This window comes from Vespula pensylvanica, chromosome 5 (genome assembly GCF_014466175.1).
Source record: "Vespula pensylvanica isolate Volc-1 chromosome 5, ASM1446617v1, whole genome shotgun sequence".
NCBI classification, from domain to species: Eukaryota; Metazoa; Arthropoda; class Insecta; order Hymenoptera; family Vespidae; genus Vespula; species Vespula pensylvanica.
In genome coordinates, this window is record NC_057689.1 from 674813 (window position 1) to 694347 (window position 19535).

The window sequence follows — 19535 nt, forward strand, 5'->3', positions numbered from 1 at the left end:
CCTTGGGATGGGCCCTTGGGCGTGGGCTTCTGTGCGGGTCTCCTTCTTTCAGTATCGAAAAATCGAGTTCGATTTTCGTACTCTAGTTTTGGTCAAGCGTACCTACATTCTATGCCCATCTTCTCTTTTCAATTTCATCGTTCTCACACGTGCATGTGTTACCTTCCGGTTATGCTTTCTTTCTTTTCCTCCGAATTCTATCGTTTTCACATGCGCGCATGTTCCAACTTTCTTTTCTTTTCTTTCTCTTCTGCTTCTCCTTCTCTTCATGGTTTTCGATATATCGGCGAGGGTTCAATATATCGTCGAAAGGTTCGGTTCATAATCGATTGCTAGATGCGAATACGGGTAAGATAGGAAGAACACTCGCGCGTGTGTCGGCGGGCACAGGCGTGATGTTCTCGGGCGCGTTTAAAAGTCCTACGGTAGTGGACTTCGTTTGATTGCTAAAACGAATAAATGACCGGTCGTGTGTCGGTTTATGTGCTGCCGAGTGGTATGGATTGCTATCCGTAAGCGTGGACTGACCCTCCTCCAGTTAGCCGCCTGAATTCTCGGTTGGTGCGTGAAACGTCGCGAACGCGAATTTAGAGTAGAGTCATCGTTATTCTAACACTCACGGGAGTGTTCGGGCGCGATTAAAAGTCCTACCGGGGACTTCGTTTTATTGAACGTCGATTATTTGATCACGCCGGTCACGCGAATTTTAGAGTAGAGTCCCCGTTAGCCCGTGGGTCCCCAGATGCAGCAACCTCCACGCGGTGGGACCTGGGTCGGTAGTACTTGCGAAATATCGGAATCTAAATCTAAATTATATGATATAAGTACTACCGGGCGAATGGCTGCATATTTTAATATATTTTTTAAATCCTTTTAATTCTGATCAAATATCATAGTACTGTTACTGTACTTTGCTAATAATACTTACATATATAAATAGATTGAATATAATAGAATTACATGGACAAATATTGAGTTGATAAGTTCGCGAGTAAAACTTAGATTTTGTCCATTATTTTGTTATAAACAATAGCAGATATATTCTCTTTCTACTATTCTTTTATTATAGCATTATATCTGATAGCTGTAATGAATTCACATACGAGAAATGTATTGCTACTTATTAATATTATGCATATTATTTTCCGGAACTCATTTAAAGCATTTAAATGATTGATTATTAAGCATCAAAAGATCCAATATGTCGATCCTTGTGTTAATGATATTTTACCATAAGAGATTCGTTATCTACATTTCATTATTTCATGTTAAAAAGAATGAGGGCGCTGTATGTACTCATTTATAACCTCATTTTGTTAGTAATTCTTATTATGTAGTTTTTACTTTTCGAAGGATGTAGCTGTTATATAAATTGTTTAGCTAATGTAATTTGTGTAAGTCTTTATAAAGTTCATAGCGAATTATTTTTCATAGGAAATGTTTCGGGATCCTAGATGCACAAAATATCGAAAACCTCGTTCGTTCCATGGAACGCCATTCGGTAAATATGTTACCGCAGCAGTTGGTATTTCGTGTGGCATTGTTTACGCATTTTCGTATGGTTTATCGTGAGTATATTATATTATATTATATTATATTATATTATATTATATTATATTATATTATATTATATGATATATTATATTATATTATATTATATTCAAATTCACTTCTAATTTACATAAGGAGAATAAAGTTCGAATTTATCCATTTGATGATCAGTTGCTCTAACCTTTATTAAAGATTTCAATGACAGTTAAAACGTCTTGTATTAACATTTAATCTTATATATATGTAATTGGAATTTAAATTTGTAGGTGTATAGGAAATAATAATAGATAAAATATTGTTTCTAGTCGTCTACGAGTCATACACGAAGTTATAGAAAAGCTCAGAATTGACCTAAATTACAATATCATTGGAAATGATATAATAGAATGGCATTTGGAACAAAAATTATGGGAACGATTAAAAATTAGAGAAGAAGAAGAAGCTAGAAATGTAAATATTTTCACGTTACATTAATAAGATTTATTTATATTATATTTTATAAAATATTTTAATTGAACATATTTAATGCAATAGGAAAATAAAGAGGTATATACTTGAAGACAGCTTATCATAGTCATAATAATATGTAATATGTAATATAACTAATAATGTTAAAATATATGTATGAGTATATAATATAAATAATGAATTATTAAATTTGTTATATTTTAGGAATATTTAAAAAAAGTATTTTGTAATTTTATCTCTTAGTAAGAAAGATCAAATTTAAAATCTACTATCATAACCTTTAAAATTTATCAAAAAATGAATTATATATTATTTATTTAAAAAGATAATTTAGATAAGATAATAAAAATATGAATATACTTGGATGGTTATTTCATTTGTTATGTTTCTCTTATAAACTTTTAATTATAGATATAATAATTGAATCTGTTGGAAAGAAATATAATATGGATATTGAAAAATGTGATAAAAATGTACAGAAAACCGACAGTGAAGTTGGTACATCTCTATCTTTGGATTCAGATACAAATATATCAGATTTTAAATCTCCAAAAATAAAACCAATTGAAAAATTAAAACTGTTTAACTTCAAATTAACGACTAAGAAGAAAGATACATGTAAAAAAACTAACTTAAGTAAAGGTTTAAATAAGAAAACAAGTAATCAGTTAAAAAAAAATATTTTTGATGTTCATACACGAACAGAATCAAGTACATGTATAGAAAAAAGTGAATCTGTAAAACTTTCAAATGATACAAAGGTAGCATATGTATGTCCATTATGTTTTAAAAATTTTAAAGATACTAATAGTAGGATACTTCATATGAAAAATTGTGCTGCAAAAAATAATGTTTCTATGGAAAAATTATTACAAGCTATGGAGTTACAAGAACGTCAATCTGCAGAAAGAGTTTCTCTTGGATTACTTGCTGCACCTGTGTTACAGAATAAAAAACAGACTACTATAAATAAAATGGTATATCGGGAATAAAACATTAGTAATACTTATGACAAATATTGTAAAAATTATATTTTTATAGTTTTTGGCAAAGGATCATCAACTGGCAAAGGATCATCAACTGCAACTTGCTCTTGCACTTTCTAAATCTCTTTATGAAGCTGAAGAAGTAGGGAATTGTAGTGAAATAGAGGATTTAGCTGATATATGTTTAACGAAAGATTCTACTAAGGAACTTTCAGATAAAAATTTAATGGGAAATGTTACTAATCGATTTCAAAAGAGAAGTATGATAAAATAATTTACAACACATAATATCTATTTAATCATATACAAATAAAAGATAGTGTGCTTAACTGACTTGTAATTGCATAATATAATATTAAATATTAGAAAATAAAATATGCGTATGCTATTAATAAATATATCTTATATTATTATTAATAATTATTTACCAATAGCATACTCATATTATGAAATAATATTAAATGTAATATTTTTTTTTAAATAGAAAAGCAAACTTTTATAACAGTATTACAAACTCGTTCAAAAGAAGAAAGGGATCGTTTAATAACTGAAAAAATAGCTGAGATTTTAATAGATAGTGAAACACTTAATCAGACCCAACAACAAACACAAAATAAATTCGAAAATATAAAAAGAAATAATTTGAGAAGTCATATCCTTAAAAAATACTTAAATTTGGTAAGTATATTTTTTGAATCATTGTAGTAAATATTGTTAAAGAATTTATATATTTTTTGCATATTATTGTATTGCACATTATATACAGGATAATAAATTATGGAATTCAGCAATGTTACAGTTAAGTCAAGAAGATTTTTATGTCATAAATCTATCACCATATATAATCCCAAGTACAAAACAAACATTTATGGTATTTATATGCATATATATTTTATGTCTTACATATATACAATACAGTATATATAATAATGAGCTAAATAACGTTTAATTTAATAAATTAATCCTTTTACCTTCTCAACAAAAATCAAGCTGTTTAGTCGAATTTTGAAATAGTTAGTTTCTTGTAAGCAGCATGTATTCAGTTTTGCTCATTATTGTATATATACTAAATAGAATTACTAATTATATTACAAAAAATATTTTTTATATAATATTTGAATAATTCATAGGAAAGTGAAAGTGATTTAAATATCTCAAATAAGTCTGAACAAAAAGATTCATTGCCAACTGAATCTAATTTACATTCAAATGAAAAAGAAAATTCAAATATATCACAAAAAGTGGATATAAAATTATTTCCAAATACAGAAAAAGAGGATATTAACATACAATCGTCGATTAATACTCTAATACTTGATTGGGGAAATGCATTAAACAATAGTTCATCAAGTGATACAATAATATTTGTTAATGGTGGTAAACATATTTGGGTACATAAATTGGTTTTTTATATACGCTGTTCTAATATTTTACTTGATATAATTCCAAATAACAATACAGTTTACTCAGTTAAAGAAATGATTTGCTGGACTGATGTAGAATACCTTATTGCTTTAGCATTTTTAGAATTTCTTTATTGTGGAATTATTAAAAAGCATGCAATTTCCATTAATGACAATATTGCTATATCTTCTCTGGGACGTTTAGCAAGAAGATATAAAGTAAAAGAATTATTCACTTATCTGCGTCTTAAATATTCAAAAAATGATAAATTTGATTTATATAAACAAGATATACAAGAAATTTGTAATAACAATGATAAGCAAAATGAATTTGTAGAATATAATATGCTAACTCCAAAAAAAGATATTAATGATGTTAATTGTAGTAATCAAAATATGCCTGATATTTCTATAATGGAAAATTCGCATGATAAACAATTAAAAACAAATATAAAATCTCCAGAAAAGTGTGTGGCATTTGTGGATAGAGGAAACAGCATGTCTCCAGATATATTCAATGATACAAATGATGTTAAATTAAATCATACAAATGTGGAACATTTAAATAAAAATCTTGATATATTATTCAGTCCAATTCAATGCAATTCAAAAAATATTACAAATCAAATTTTATTGTCGTCAACAATAAATAAAAGTAGATCTCCTACTGATGAATGTGTACTTAATGAATCACTAATAACGACTCCAAAAAGTGATCCAAATATAGCAGATAAAATAAAACCAAAAAGTAATCTTACATTATTTATTGAAGAAGTTCAGAGAGAAAATGCTAAATCAGACTTTGCTTCAGATTCTGAAATAGACTCTTTAACTAAATCGTTCATTCAATACAATAAGAATCCATTTAGAAAGAAGGATTATGATGAATATAGTATTCTCGATAAACTTTATAATTCTAAACTTTCTCCAGATCAATCAGAAAAGAAACAAAATTGCTTGAGTAAACTTGAAAGTGATATGCAGATTCATGCTAATGAAAATCCACAGTTATACAATATAACAATAGATAAAAATCTTACTACACTTACTGAACATAATCATACAGATTTATTATCATCAATAAAAGAAATTAAAACTAGTAGTACATATAATGATAAAAATTTCTCAGAGAAAACTATTCCAAATTCACAAATCAATAATGTCTCTAGAACAACATCATCCTGTTCAAATAGTGAAATGGATATAGATAATCTAGATATATCTGGAAAAAATAAAAGAAAATATACTGATAATAGTATAGTTGTATATCGATCTGCTTCGAAAAAATATAAAAATAGTATGACTGAAATTAAAAATGATAAAATAGAAAATAATAAGGCCAGTGTATCAAACTCAGAAGAAGTTGAAGATGAAATAGAAATCTATGATACTTTGTTAAATAATAGTTTTCGACATATAGATGATTTTAAAGAACAAGATATAGATAATTGTAATAATGATAACTTAAAAACTCAAATTACCAATAATGAAAGCTTTATTAATGATTACTCCAATATTTTTAATTTAGTTTCTCCTGAAATATCTGATATCGAAAATCAGAATGACAGTCCTTTTAAATTATCAACCAATCCAGATTCTATTGTAATATCCTCTAGTTCAGATACAGATATTAACAGTCAAGATATTAACAACTTCAATAAAAATGATAACCTCAGTGCTCTATATTCAAAAATACAAGAATCTGACGATGAATTGCACTGTACTTTTTCGAATGAAATACATTTTTCAAACATTGATACTCATAACAGAATTGAACATATTTCTTTACGTAATAAGGCATTGAACGTTTTTTCAAAAAATACAAGATCAAGTAAAAGATGTAAATCTGAAGAGAATTTACAAATTAATTATACGACTGAAGAAAATGATAAACCTGATCAATTCAATAATTTGGATAGTCTTCGATGTCATAAAGAAGATAACAACAAGTTGATTATAAAAAATAGATTATTTACTATAACTGAAAATTATAATATTTTATCACCAAATTATGATGTTATGGATACTGCTGAGCTTTACGTATGTCCATTAGCTGTTTCATTCATACTTTCTCATACTTTCTGATAATTATATATATTACTTTTTTTTTTTTTAGAAAGAAATGCAAAAATATGGATTAAAAGTACAAAACCGAAATAAAACTATTAAATTACTAAAATATATTTATAACGAATTACATCCGACTATCGATTTATATGAAACAATAGATACAAGTGCTAAAAATATGTATAACGAATGTGAAGAGCCACAAAAAAAAAGACTAAAGGTAGATATTAATTTATCGAATAAATACAGTAACATCGAACGTGAATGTAATATATTTCCCTTCAAAAATAGGTATGTGTTTAATAAAATAAGGCTATGTGTGCGTATACACGTATATCTTATGATATAATATACATATAGTATTCTTTAAATATCATAAAATTATTCAAGGAGTTCAAGTGATTATTCCACAAGAATGGAAACTGCAGCAGAATATAGTAACAATATTGAAAATTTAATTACATTAAGTGATTGTGTTACCATAAAAGAAGCATTTTCAAAGTTGATAGAATTTAATAAAGATTTACATAATAAAATTTTACAATATGAACCATTGAATATAGAATTATTGCATCACATGTTAAAAACAAATGGTTTCAAGTGCAAAATTAATTCTCTCATTGATTTTTTGGATGAACAGGTATTTTTTCTGTATTATTTTTGTGTAATATACTTTTTTTCTTAGAGATATTTATAATTTATAAGTCCTGATCAATTCTTATAACAACTAAATAATAACTAATAATTTATTTTAGTGTATCACATTTTATTTCCCAGAGAATAAAACAAAAACCAAAAATAGAAAATAACGTAATTAAAATGAATTTTAATAAAACTCTATATAGGTATATATGAACATTTATAATTATTATATGCATTTCGTATAAGCGTAGGTACATATACATATATATACAATAATTAACAGTACATTTTTAATGAAATTGTATTTTATATAAGAAAAAATTATAGTAAATAAACAAATTACATAATATTCATACGCATTTTATATATTTTAACGCATATTTTATGGAATATCACATTTATATTAAGCAAAATATTTTACTGCTTTCAAAATATACTAATGTACAAATGTTAATGTAAGTATGTTATGATTAATATTCTTAATTGCATTTATTTAGCAACTGCGAATCCTATACGATTATTTTCCATATCGAATTCAGTATAATAACGTCCAATGAACACATCACCAAGAATCCATAATGGCCCATTAGGTGGAGGGATGTCCATACCCATAAATCCACTTAAACAAACAGTCTTACCAAATTGTGTAACCTATACAAAGTAAAATAGAATGTTATAAATTGTTATTATTTTATATTACATTATCTTAAATTACATAGTTGTATATTTACCAACCTTTAAAACATAATCGTTACCAGTCAAGGAAAAAGTATGTCCACCAAGTACAAATTTAATCTCAGGTAATTGTGCAATAGAATTACAGTCAACCTTTAAATAGAGGTATAATATATTTTATTATAGTATATACATATAAGCTAATATATCATAATATTAAATAATCATATTATCATATATAATAAGAAATTCTTATACTTACCATTGCTTCTCCTGCTACAATGGGGGTGGCACCAATTTGTTTATTTATTGCTTCAATTTCTTTTACTGGTCCTGCTATTAATGATGTACCTGTATCAGCAATAGCTTCACAACCATTTGCACAAAATACGCTCTCACCAACTTCAACTCTATAAGTAAATAATATTAACACAATATCTGTTAGATGTATGATATTAATGAAATAATATTATATAATTTTAATCATATAAATTATACCTATCCATTCTAAATTGCCAGTATGCTTTACGATCTACAGGAACATATGTAAAATCACCTTCATAGTGATCTGGATCTGATCCTCCCAATATCATTTCTCCGCCTATTGGTGCTGAAGGATCTCTGAATAGATTTAAAATTATAAAATAAAATTTGATAACAAAAGCGATAATATGTCGGATAATAAAATAAGATACCTATTTAAGTAGAAACTAAAAATGGCTTGCGATACTATGCCTTGTTTAACCATATTATAGAAAACAGGTGTTACACCGTCTACAGCTATTTTAGAATATGCCATTCCTAATATCCCATCAAATTTAGCTGCAACAAACGCAAGTCCAGGTTCATTCATAGCTTCAGCAAACATTTGGTCTTTGATATCTGCTCCTGCAATCTATAAGTATCTTTTGTAATAAATGTATTGAGATAACAATTTAATAGAGACATTGTTCATAGTACTATACTCAAATCAATATAGGGTTAGTAATAACTTACAGATACTGTATCAATAGATAGGAATCCAGAGAGACTACCAGAACCATATTGTATTTTAAACTCGGTGCCATTCTTTTTATATGTAGATGATTTATTACTGTCATATTTGTGATGGAGAACTAAAAAAATATAATTAAACGATTATTTCATCATTCAATTTTCATAAAGATGTTTCACTCTAATTTATACATGTTGTTTCATAAATAGTACAACACGATAGAAAATTATCGCATTATGTTTTAGTGTTAATTAAAACGATCGTCGATTTATGTATAATAACGCGTTGATAAAAAAAAAACGTTATTTTAATTATATCAAAAAAAATATCAAGTACGTTATTAAATTGTAATCGAGATATCATTTAATATCATAGAGGTTATAATTTTTTTGTAAATAAAACGGATGGAATTTAAATATATACGTATCTCGACGCGAATATCGTAAACATATAATCGATACAAGAACAAACATAAAACAAAAAATGGAAGATAAAGTATGTTTTTTACTGTTTTGATATTTCTTATCATTATTTCGCATTTCATTTTCTTTGAAAACGACTAATAATGCAATTTCATTATCATAAATATTTCTCATACGAAGGAACTATTAAGATTATATATTTACATACTATTAAAATGGAAATAAAGAAAGTACATAGACATATATATATATATATATATATACTTACGGCAAGCAATATTCGTTACATGGCATTTTTTGGATGGTACCCATAAATTTGAGGATCCTGTATCAAAAACTACACTAAAATTTTGCGGTGGGGAACCAATACTAATAATACCAAAATATTGTGCATCAAGATAATTAGATAATGGTTCCGGTGTCAATCCGCCATATAAAAGATGAACTCTATGCCATTCCGTATCATATTCTTTCAATTTTGACCTTATGGTTTGAGTCTTGTACAAAGGGATCCTCGAATAAAGGCAGAAATATTTAATTAATAGGAAACGATTTCTTTTTTTTTTTTTTTTTTTCTACATTTGTCACGTGTTTTATACATTCATTTTACATATTTATTTACCTTACTATGTCTGCATTGGCAAATGCTAACAAAAGAGAAAGATACACGAAAAGACAATGCATCTTTTTCATATTAGTTAAATTTGACAGATAAGAGCCACTTCAATTACGCACTTGTATTTGTGTACTTTGATACTTTCTCCAAACCGCTGATCACTGTGGATCATACACGACTAATTTTGGAACATTGCATCCAATTGAATCACAATTTAAAAAAACAAGTTATACAGAAAGCAAACTCTTATCAAGCTTTTTGTCGCAGCCTAGTGACATACGTCTGTAATTAAAGATATTGTCTATTTGAGATAACCTCTTTGTGTTTTTCAACAATATTCATAAATTAATATATTAACTTTTATCAGATTGGCAATAAATGTATATATATATTTGTAGTAAAAATATTGAAAAATGCAGCAAAAATATATATATACTACATCAGTATATATATAATCACAAGTACGGAGAATCTGCTCTAGAAATTTCAATTCTATGCCAATGGAGAAACACGCAGTCGGACATCTATTATATTCTCTTTGATTATTGGGTCTCTTTCATAAGTTTGGACTATAAATAATACTAATATTAATAATAGCAATAAACGATTAAAATTTTAAATAAACAAATAAGGTCAAAATGTTGATTAGGTTACCACAAATCCCATTATCTTCTGTACTTAAAAAACGGTAATTTTAATATAATATTGCATTAGATTTGTTCAAATTTTTTATTCTTAACCTTTTTACTATTTCATTTTTAATTTATAAGTCACAGATAAAAATTAATAAAACAAATAGTTTTTATTGTATATATTCTTTTTGATAGAAATTATCGTGTTAATAGTAGTTTTCTAAAAGGATATAAATTAATAGAATTTGTGAATGCTTTCGTGTTTATTATATTGCTTTCATTAAGAACAAAAATGAATAAATTAATAAATAGAGATTATTTTTCTTTTTTAGCCCTGTACAAACAGATAACCTTACTCTTTGGCAAACTTGTAATTTTACAACTGGTGTAAGAAAACCAACTGTCACATCGCTTCCTCCATTGACAGAACCGGTACCTAATTTACCAAAGCCAATTTATTCTACAGCTAAAGAAGAACATCAAACAACTCAAGTCACAGTTCTATCAAATGGATTACGTGTTGCTTCTGAAAATCGTTTTGGTCAATTTTGTACAATTGGTGGTATGGATTATATAAACTTGATAAGTATACGTATAATAACAAAAACATTATATATAATTAATGACATAAAAATATATTTTAGTTCTTATTGACTCTGGTCCTCGATATGAAGTTATCTATCCCACTGGCATCTCTCACTTTCTTGAAAAGTTAGCATTCAGTGTAAGAGCCTTAATTATATATAATAAAAATAATTTGATTGGAACAATGTAATTATGTTGAATAATTGTTTAGTCGACAAAACATTTTGGAAGCAAAGATGAAATAATGTTAGCATTGGAAAAACATGGAGGTATATGTGATTGTCAGGCATCGAGAGATACATTCATTTATGCAGCATCAGCAGAATGTCATGGCTTAGATACAGTCACAAATATCTTGGGTGAAATTGTTCTGAGGCCCAAAATTACAGAGGAAGAGGTATATTTATAAAAAGTATATATTATGTGTTTCTAATGTTTATGAAAATTTAATATGATTATTTTTAAAGATATTGGCAGCAAGACAAACAGTTCGCTTTGAAATAGAAACATTGTTAACAAGACCAGAGCAAGAACCTATACTGATGGATATGATTCATGCTGTAAGTAATATTATTTTGCATAGAACATGAAGTACAATATATTAGTTAAACTAAATGTAAATTTAATCCTAAAATATATTTTATACATAGGCTGCCTATAGGGACAATACATTGGGCTTTCCCAAGATTTGTTCTGAGGAGAATATAGAAAAAATAGATAGAAATATTCTATTAACTTATCTTAAGAATCACTATGTTCCCAGTAGAATGGTTGTCGCTGGTGTCGGTGTTAATCATCAGGATTTGGTTAAAGCGGTCGAAAAGTAATTCAATCATTCGTGCGTATTTGGATATGTAGCATAGTAAAGCGATCGTTCACAAAATATTATATCACAAGTATTTTCTATATTTGTTTATTAGATTGTCCCATTTCTTCATGCATGTTTTTAATTAATTTCTTTTAATATACATCTAGTCATTTTTCAATAGAAGATTTAATAAGTCTCTTAGAAAACTTAAAGTGTGTTTGAAGTTTATTTATTCGTAATACTAATGTGATTTTATCCAACTAAAGAGTATTTCAAGTTTTACAATTTATTTATTCTAGATACTTTATTACTCAAAAGCCCATTTGGGAAGAACAAAATGTTGCTTCTAATAAAAATGAATATTCGGTTGATAAATCCATTGCCCAATATACAGGTGGATATATACTGGTAAATTTATATTAAATTCGTTAGAATGTCTTCAGTTAAATCAAGGATTTAATAACTTCGTTTTATTTTTTATGTATAAATAGGAAGAGTGTACTGTACCAGTATATGCAGGACCAAGTGGTCTACCAGAATTATCACATGTAGTAATAGGCTTAGAGGGTTGTTCGCATCAAGATCCAGATTTTGTTGCCATGTGCGTTTTAAATATGATGATGGGAGGTGGTGGAAGTTTTAGTGCTGGTGGTCCTGGAAAGGGCATGTATACACGTTTGTATACTAACGTTCTTAATAGGTAATATTTAATATACACTTAAATCATATGCAATATTTATGATTAAAGATTTCAAGTAAAAGAAATATAATTTATCTAAAAAATATTTTGTAGATACCATTGGTTATATAGTGCTACGGCATATAATCATGCTTACAATGATACAGGTCTTTTCTGTATTCATGCATCCTCCACACCCACACATATAAGAGAGTTGGTAGAAGTTATTGTACATGAAATGGTTTTAATGTGTAGCAATATTTCAAACAGCGAACTTGAAGTAGGATTGCCATATGATTTTAATATAAATAAATTATAAGAAACAGATTTTTTTTATACAAACATTTGATATCATTTGTTTTATAGAGAGCAAAGAAGCAATTACAATCTATGCTACTTATGAATTTAGAACAAAGACCTGTTGTATTTGAAGATATTGGAAGACAGGTCTTAGCAACTGGTACCAGAAAAAGACCGGAATATTTTATACAAGCGATTGGTAATTAGCTTATTATTTGTAAAAAGTTTATTACAGATTTTATATTTGTTATTTTTACAGAAGCGATATCGAAAACTGATATACACAGAGTAGCTCGTCGATTACTTAAATCCGCTCCTAGTGTAGCCGCTCGTGGGGAAGTTAGATCAGTTCCGTCAATTGCAGATATTCAAGCTGGTTTATTGGATGCTCAAGGTCGATTGCCTGGTTCTCAAAGCAGATTGTCGCTTTTTCGTTAAAAGTTACAACAAAATTTACAAATATTTTCTTTTTATTTTTAAGTAGCAAAGAGTAATTTATTAATATACTATTCATTTATTAAGGTACAGATTTGTAAAAAGTAATAACCTCTCTTTGCTTTGAAAATCCTCTTGTAATATAATTCACATTGGAGTTATCAGCTAACAAATTTATAGTACTACACTCCTTTTACTGTGATTTTATATAAAATAAAACGAAGTATATATTATATTATATCACTTAAATGTGATATATATATATAGATATACATTGCCGATTTATTCCATTTATTACTACAACAATATATTCTTATCTCTCTTCATCTGTAATCCTAATGATCTATAAAACGGATATATAAATACTAATTGTAAGGTATTTTTACTTTATAATGGTACGTATGTACATTCTTTATGTACATATTAATTTGAAATAGAAGAAAAATCATAAATGGATCGTTTTAAGCTTTGATTAATTTTATAATATCTTAAATATTAAAGATAACAGCAAAATGGATTGTTAATAAAATTCAAATAATGTGTTTTAGTATAAACCAATCAGATTACAGCCGCCATGACACTTATTTTACTTGCGCAGTATCAAGAGGACCGTTATATTTGAAAGATTCGAATTGAACGTTGTATAATGGATTATATTTGTAATAGATGCTATTGTACAAAAGCCAGAATAGATAAACCATTTAGATTTACACAGTGTAAACATATATTTTGTGATAACTGCATAAAAGAAGGTAATCACATTTCTTATTAATAACCAAAGAAATACATATGTTTTATAATATGAATTCATTATATCGTAGTTACGAAACAATGCATAATTTGTGGTTTCAAAGGGCCTGCTTCTTTACCTCTAGTAGAACCATTACCAACAGAGATAGCATCTTATTTCATTCCATTAAATGAAACTTTAGGATCACTGAGAACAGCAACAAGTTTACAGAATACACAATTGAGCATCATATTAGAACGATTTTATGACATTGTATGTAATATTTTTTTTTTTAAATTTATGTATTCATCTTTTTATGGTACAATAATAATTTTATTTGTTATTATATTTAAGAGAAAAAAATATTATGATCTGAAGAATCATTACTATAAGGTTATTCAAAAGACAGAAGATATGACACAAGAGTGCAGTAAATATAAAAATAATATAGAAAAAATGAAAGAAAAGTTGAATTATCTTAAAGGCATTAGTCCTAACACAATATCTACTTCGACTAATTCAGTAGCTTCTATGGATATACGAAGACAAAATAATAGGTAAATGTCAAGCAGGATTATGTTTCTTATCTTTTTTATATTTTGGAAACGCGTGGTATTGCAACCTAACGATCATACATTTGTTTTTATTTCACAGATATTCTTTTGTAAGTAATTGTATGACATCGGAAGAGTTTCGTGTACCAACTTCTTGCAAAGTACCAAAATCTGTTAGAAAGTAAAGTAAAAGTCCTGTTAATATGTAAAAGAGATAATAAGTATGTATATCCATTAATATAATATGCCAAGAATTTGGATGCTATTATGGAAATTCTTTGCTGGCTATAATAATTTATTTCTTTTTGTTTTCATGATAAATCGAATGATATTATAACTGAAAAACGATATCATTAATAACTATAATTTAAAAAATAATTATAATTATAATTTAAAAAATAATTATAATTATAATTTAAAAAAAAAAAAGCAAAGAATTTCCTGATAAAATCAAAGAATATAACGAGTCAACTAATTATATTTATTACAATTCATTTTTCGTAGATTATCTTGAAATTATTAACCTATTCGAATGGTAATTAATTCATATTGCCGTAATTTATTATAAGAGAGTATGATATAGAGATAGGAAAGGAAATTGCAATCGTGAATCGCACAAGAAGGTCGGCTCACGTACGAACGAGCGAATGGTCGTGCGCACATGCGACTAGTCGCGGGTAAACTCGCGAGTTGTTTGTGGGCCAGGTTCGCGTTACTAAGAAACAGAACTTTCAGTTTCTTTTAGGAGATCGCGAGTGCAGCATCTCGTTAGTGTAACAGATACGTTCTGGTACGTGCGTGAAAGTTTTCGTCTTCCGAGCGGCCAACATCCTCCTCCATACAGGAACGATTATTGAATCTATCGTAGGTAGATAGGTAGGTAGACAACGAGATTATAAATAGGCATCTTCGTTCCAAAAGATTTTTCTTCCATTTGTATCTATTATTTTTCTTAACAATTTTATTTAACTCTTCTTGATATTTTTTAATTTTCAGGTCTATTGCATTTTATTTATAAACGTTTGCTTATTCCAACACACTCAATCTCTTCCCAATTTGAAGAATCTTCTGCGATTGATAGTTAGTCATTCGTTAAGTGTTAATTTTGCAAAATATTTCGAAGCATACGTAATACAGAAAAATGATAATATAATAAAAAACGATTGCATCGGATTAATTTCTTAATTGCGTGCGGGAGAAAGAGCAATGCATTTATGGTAAAACATGGAGTTGGCCGGTTTATCGCTTGCATCAGTTTCATCGAGTGTAACCGGTCGTAAAGTAGTTTTCGAAGAAGGAACAAATTGAGACCGATATAAGAACAAAACGTAACGTTATCGGTTTAGTGACTTTCTAATTAAAGAAGGTTTTCGAACTTAGGAATTAACAAGAAATATTCTGAATAAGTCTTGTTTTATTATCGCACGTTAACAATTGTTGTGGAGGTAACTAAACTCTAAGTAGTTTTTAAAAGTAAGGTAATAATTTCACATTGACGTATCGAATAGAAATTTTAAATCATTATCATTTTTAGTTTTATTACGGCTGAAGAATCGTATTCGCAAACGATTTATATTAATTAATAGATAAAGTAAGAGATTCTTGTTACAATAGCGCGGTTGCTATTTCAATAGGGCGCCTAATTTGAAGTTTCTTTTTCATAGAAACTGTAGAATGGAATGTTACTTTGCAACATATCCTTTCCTCACTACGGTAACGTTATTTATATGAATCAAATACACGCCGATTTATTCCGTTGGTAAGCACTGACCGTGCAAATCGTAATCTTGACTACTTATTCAGTCATAATCTTAAGACCAATCGAACGAAGGCAGCTTCATTCTCACGACTCTCCCTTTCGTTCGGTCTATACACGTACCTACTTACGTAGGATATTCAGGGTTCGCTGAGCGCGATAATTTGCAAGATTAAAGAGGGAGATATTACGAAGGTAGTGGATCGTAATTCATTGAAAGATAAACAGTTTAGAGGTGTTTCGAGATCTTTAAAAGGTCGCTTCGAAGAGACGAGTGAATTTCAATTATTTCAAAAGATTTATTTTTTTTTAACTTGATACGAAGCGACGCTAAGAATAACCATTCGAAATTTAGATGCTCGATTCAATCCAAAGATCGAGAGACCTTCGGATCGTTCGTTTATTGCATTCTACAAATTTTCTTTAGTCGTTTCCAACTCGTTTTTTTATTTAAACCGTATACTTGAAGATCGATAGAAAGAAGAAACGAAAGGTTGTATCTATAATCGAAAGTTTTCGTGCGTGATGTTATAAGGAGACACGGATGCCACTTATCGATACAACTATACTATGCCGTAACTTAGTTTTTCTACGTGAAACTTGGGACAGGTTTTTCTTCGGTATTAAGTAACGCGGTTCGTTTCTTCTTCTAAGTTCTCGTTTTCTACTTTTGATCGCCCAATGCTCAAGCTATTTCTAGCTGCCGGTTAAAACCTACACGCTAACATAACACACTCTATCTAAGATAGATTCTTTCGTTCGTATATAGAGTCGAGTAAAACTCTCTCTCATATAAGTATCATTTCGAAGGTATATCGAAATAATAACTTTTAATTTCACCGGATGAGCCATTGCACAAGGTCGCTCGTATGAATCTAAACGTGAGGGAAAGGAAAGAAAGACGTGGAGAAAGTGAAAGACGCAAGACGAAATATATATGACCGATAAGGATAAGAGGAAGAATTCGAAGGACGAAATAGGAACGGAATGAACAATTTTCGAAACGGTGAGACCCTCCTTGTAACATCGAGAGTTACGAAATTACAAGAAGTAGATAGCTGCTCGTACTTCTCGATACTTATATATATATGTGTGTGTGTGTGTGTGTGTGGTTAGAGTCGAAACATGAGGATTATTATAACGGCATCTTACGATCAATGGATCTTCTTTCGAGCTCCCGTGCTTTGGGTCGAAAAGTCAGGGTCGTTGTCTGTGCCTCATTTGGATCTTTCTCAATCTCTCTCTTTCTTGCTCTTTCTCTCGATTCACATTTTTTAGTAAGCCCAATTGCTTTTTTTTGTTTAAAGAATCCATCGTTCTAACATCAATTTGACTAGATTAAAAATATTATTTCGATCATAAATATTCAACTTTATATATAAAATTAGTTCGCTTGGAAGAAAGTTTTTCCTTTGAGGAAGTATTTTGAGTTTAATCGTTGCAACTTATTTTGCATGTTGCATGCCATAAAACGATTAAAATTACGTCCTATCTTTTGTGTTACGTTCTAAAGTATCGGTAATAAATAAGAATTTTCTTTCTAGTCGTGTACGTTTTATTTTAGATTTACATTTCCGGTGATTGTAAGGAAGGAAGGATGGGTAATATCATAATCATCGATGTTTCTTTCGATTTGAAACTAGAAAGTAGACGACGAGATATTTCATTTTCGAAAAATAATTGACATAACCGGAAGACTCTTAGAGAAGATATAGTTTTGCAATGTCTAGTTTAGAATATTATTCGAGGTTCGTGTATTTATGTATATACATATATATGTATACACGTATCAAAAAGTAGGTTGAATCTTTGCGGTTTATACTTTCTAAGATTGAATTAGCCATCGGTATGAACGATATAAGGATGTCATCTCTAGAATGCGTGAAATTTCAACTAACTATCAACGTACGGAAGACTTTCTACAAACATTGTGAATGAGAGTGATAGTTGTTGAATGTTTTTATTTTTTGTACGTGCGTACACGCACGCACACACATACACACACACACACACATCTTCCAAATATATATATATAGAGGGGAAGTAATAAAACTTTCAACCAGCAGATTCATTATTTTATAAAGCTTCGTAAATTCGCTTTCGAGTTTCACCCGAATGCAAACCATATAATAATTATTAATGATATTAAGGAAATAGGTATGATCTTTCTCGATTAATCAAAAGATCCATTTCGCGAAAAGTGTTTTTGTAAATTTGTTAAGTCGTTTTTACATTCGCTGTAATTAATTACAATCAATTCGTTAAACTTTCCTGTCGTTACTTTTTGACTCGCCAAACACGCGCAGCGAAAGCACGTAGCGAAAGCACGTAGAGCTATTACATGTTCATTCGTATTATAAAAACGTCTACTACTTCTACTACTACTACTACGACGACGACGACGACCACGACGACGAGGGAAGAAGATCTATCCTTTACGTTACGCTGACGTAATCGATGCCTCGAACCTGAAGCGTGCGTATTCTTAACTTTTATAGAGTTACGAAGCAATTGTTTTTTTTTACTTTCTCCGAGAAGAAAAATGCTGCGTTCTTTCGTAGATTGACTTACAGAAACTTTGGAATTTCGTTTGTTCATTCGTCAGTAGTAATTTATCAAAAGATTTTAAGAAAGACGATAGATCGAATAAAAAAAAAAAGAAATAAATAAAAAATAAAAAAGCAAAGACATTGAGCGAACACACGAGAATAGAAATTAGAAAGAAATTCGAATATAAATCTTTCGGTTCGATGATTTGGTCGATTAGAAATCACAGTCGCGCGTTAAAACTTTCGATGCCCGTGAAAGTGGTCGCGTGGATCTTTTTGGGTCCAGCGACCGCGCCAGCAGCCCGAGGTGAATTCTCTCTTTTTCATTCTCTCTTTTGTTCGATTTATACAAAGAGTATAAGAAAGGAAGAAAGATATTCTCTTTCCTTTAACGACGATACAGGGGAGACGTGTTTTCTCGCGACGGTACTGTTGCCCGAGTGAAAGTCCCCGAGTCAAATATTTTTCGCGGCTGCGTTTCGTGGACCCGTTCTGCGATCTTCCTATACGACTTCTTAGCGCCTACGTATCGATACTCGATACCTTCGATCTTGCGTATTCTCTTTCGTTCTCTTTTCTCGAAATACGTTTGGAGTTTCTCTAACGTGAGATAACGGGGCACAGCTGTTTTATAACACTCGTAACGACAATTATCATGGATGTAATAACACTCGTTGGCTCGA

At 29.0% G+C, this 19535-nt stretch overlaps 3 protein-coding genes across 7 annotated transcripts; 2 read left to right on the plus strand and 1 right to left on the minus strand.

The window, feature by feature from the left end:
* The first annotated feature begins 1111 nt into the window (after positions 1-1111).
* LOC122629327 (putative uncharacterized protein DDB_G0282133) lies at positions 1112-7292 on the plus strand. 4 transcript variants are annotated; one of them, XM_043812671.1, is made up of 11 exons: positions 1112-1315; positions 1435-1568; positions 1857-2001; positions 2431-2996; positions 3061-3265; positions 3490-3683; positions 3772-3876; positions 4136-6448; positions 6525-6766; positions 6866-7115; positions 7231-7292. In XM_043812671.1, the coding sequence occupies exons 4-11, from the start codon at positions 2466-2468 to the stop codon at positions 7282-7284; spliced, it is 3894 nt and encodes a 1297-aa protein (XP_043668606.1). In that variant the 5' UTR covers positions 1112-1315; positions 1435-1568; positions 1857-2001; positions 2431-2465; the 3' UTR covers positions 7285-7292. The 4 variants fall into 4 exon arrangements, with proteins under 4 accessions (XP_043668606.1, XP_043668605.1, XP_043668609.1 ...); XM_043812670.1 differs by lacking the exon at positions 1112-1315 and having other exon boundaries at positions 1322-1568; XM_043812674.1 differs by lacking the exons at positions 1112-1315; positions 7231-7292 and having other exon boundaries at positions 1322-1568; positions 6525-6695; positions 6866-7026.
* Positions 7293-7461: 169 nt separating this feature from the next.
* Positions 7462-10029, minus strand: LOC122629262 (lysosomal aspartic protease). Its single transcript, XM_043812485.1, has 8 exons — positions 9831-10029; positions 9477-9721; positions 8789-8907; positions 8488-8687; positions 8291-8413; positions 8055-8202; positions 7853-7945; positions 7462-7768 (listed from the first exon to the last, which is right to left on the minus strand). Exons 1-8 carry the CDS (start codon positions 9899-9901, stop codon positions 7607-7609), a joined length of 1161 nt encoding a protein of 386 aa, XP_043668420.1. The 5' UTR covers positions 9902-10029; the 3' UTR covers positions 7462-7606.
* Positions 10030-10310: 281 nt separating this feature from the next.
* On the plus strand, positions 10311-14939 carry LOC122629261 (mitochondrial-processing peptidase subunit alpha). Of its 2 annotated transcripts, none has more exons than XM_043812483.1 (14): positions 10311-10512; positions 10789-11018; positions 11101-11180; positions 11253-11438; positions 11509-11601; positions 11692-11864; positions 12149-12257; positions 12341-12549; positions 12643-12808; positions 12895-13027; positions 13088-14015; positions 14085-14266; positions 14348-14550; positions 14648-14939. In XM_043812483.1, exons 1-11 carry the CDS (start codon positions 10463-10465, stop codon positions 13264-13266), a joined length of 1608 nt encoding a protein of 535 aa, XP_043668418.1. In that variant the 5' UTR covers positions 10311-10462; the 3' UTR covers positions 13267-14015; positions 14085-14266; positions 14348-14550; positions 14648-14939. The 2 variants fall into 2 exon arrangements, with proteins under 2 accessions (XP_043668418.1, XP_043668419.1); XM_043812484.1 differs by having other exon boundaries at positions 14118-14266.
* Positions 14940-19535: the final 4596 nt, after the last annotated feature.

Bases quoted from the DNA above. Each gene is read 5' to 3' on its own strand.
- LOC122629327 (XM_043812671.1), top strand. From the start codon at position 2,466: ATGGATATTGAAAAATGTGATAAAAATGTACAGAAAACCGACAGTGAA. The intron at 3,266-3,489 runs GTATGATAAAAT...TTTTTTAAATAG, and splicing joins TAATCGATTTCAAAAGAGAA to AAAAGCAAACTTTTATAACA. The intron at 3,684-3,771 runs GTAAGTATATTT...CATTATATACAG, and splicing joins TTAAAAAATACTTAAATTTG to GATAATAAATTATGGAATTC.
- LOC122629262 (XM_043812485.1), bottom strand. From the start codon at position 9,901: ATGAAAAAGATGCATTGTCTTTTCGTGTATCTTTCTCTTTTGTTAGCA. The intron at 8,414-8,487 runs GTATCTTATTTT...AAATCTATTCAG, and splicing joins TTTAGTTTCTACTTAAATAG to AGATCCTTCAGCACCAATAG. The intron at 7,946-8,054 runs GTAAGTATAAGA...CTCTATTTAAAG, and splicing joins TTGTAGCAGGAGAAGCAATG to GTTGACTGTAATTCTATTGC.
- LOC122629261 (XM_043812483.1), top strand. From the start codon at position 10,463: ATGTTGATTAGGTTACCACAAATCCCATTATCTTCTGTACTTAAAAAA. The intron at 10,513-10,788 runs GTAATTTTAATA...TTTCTTTTTTAG, and splicing joins TCTTCTGTACTTAAAAAACG to CCCTGTACAAACAGATAACC. The intron at 11,019-11,100 runs GTATGGATTATA...AATATATTTTAG, and splicing joins TCAATTTTGTACAATTGGTG to TTCTTATTGACTCTGGTCCT.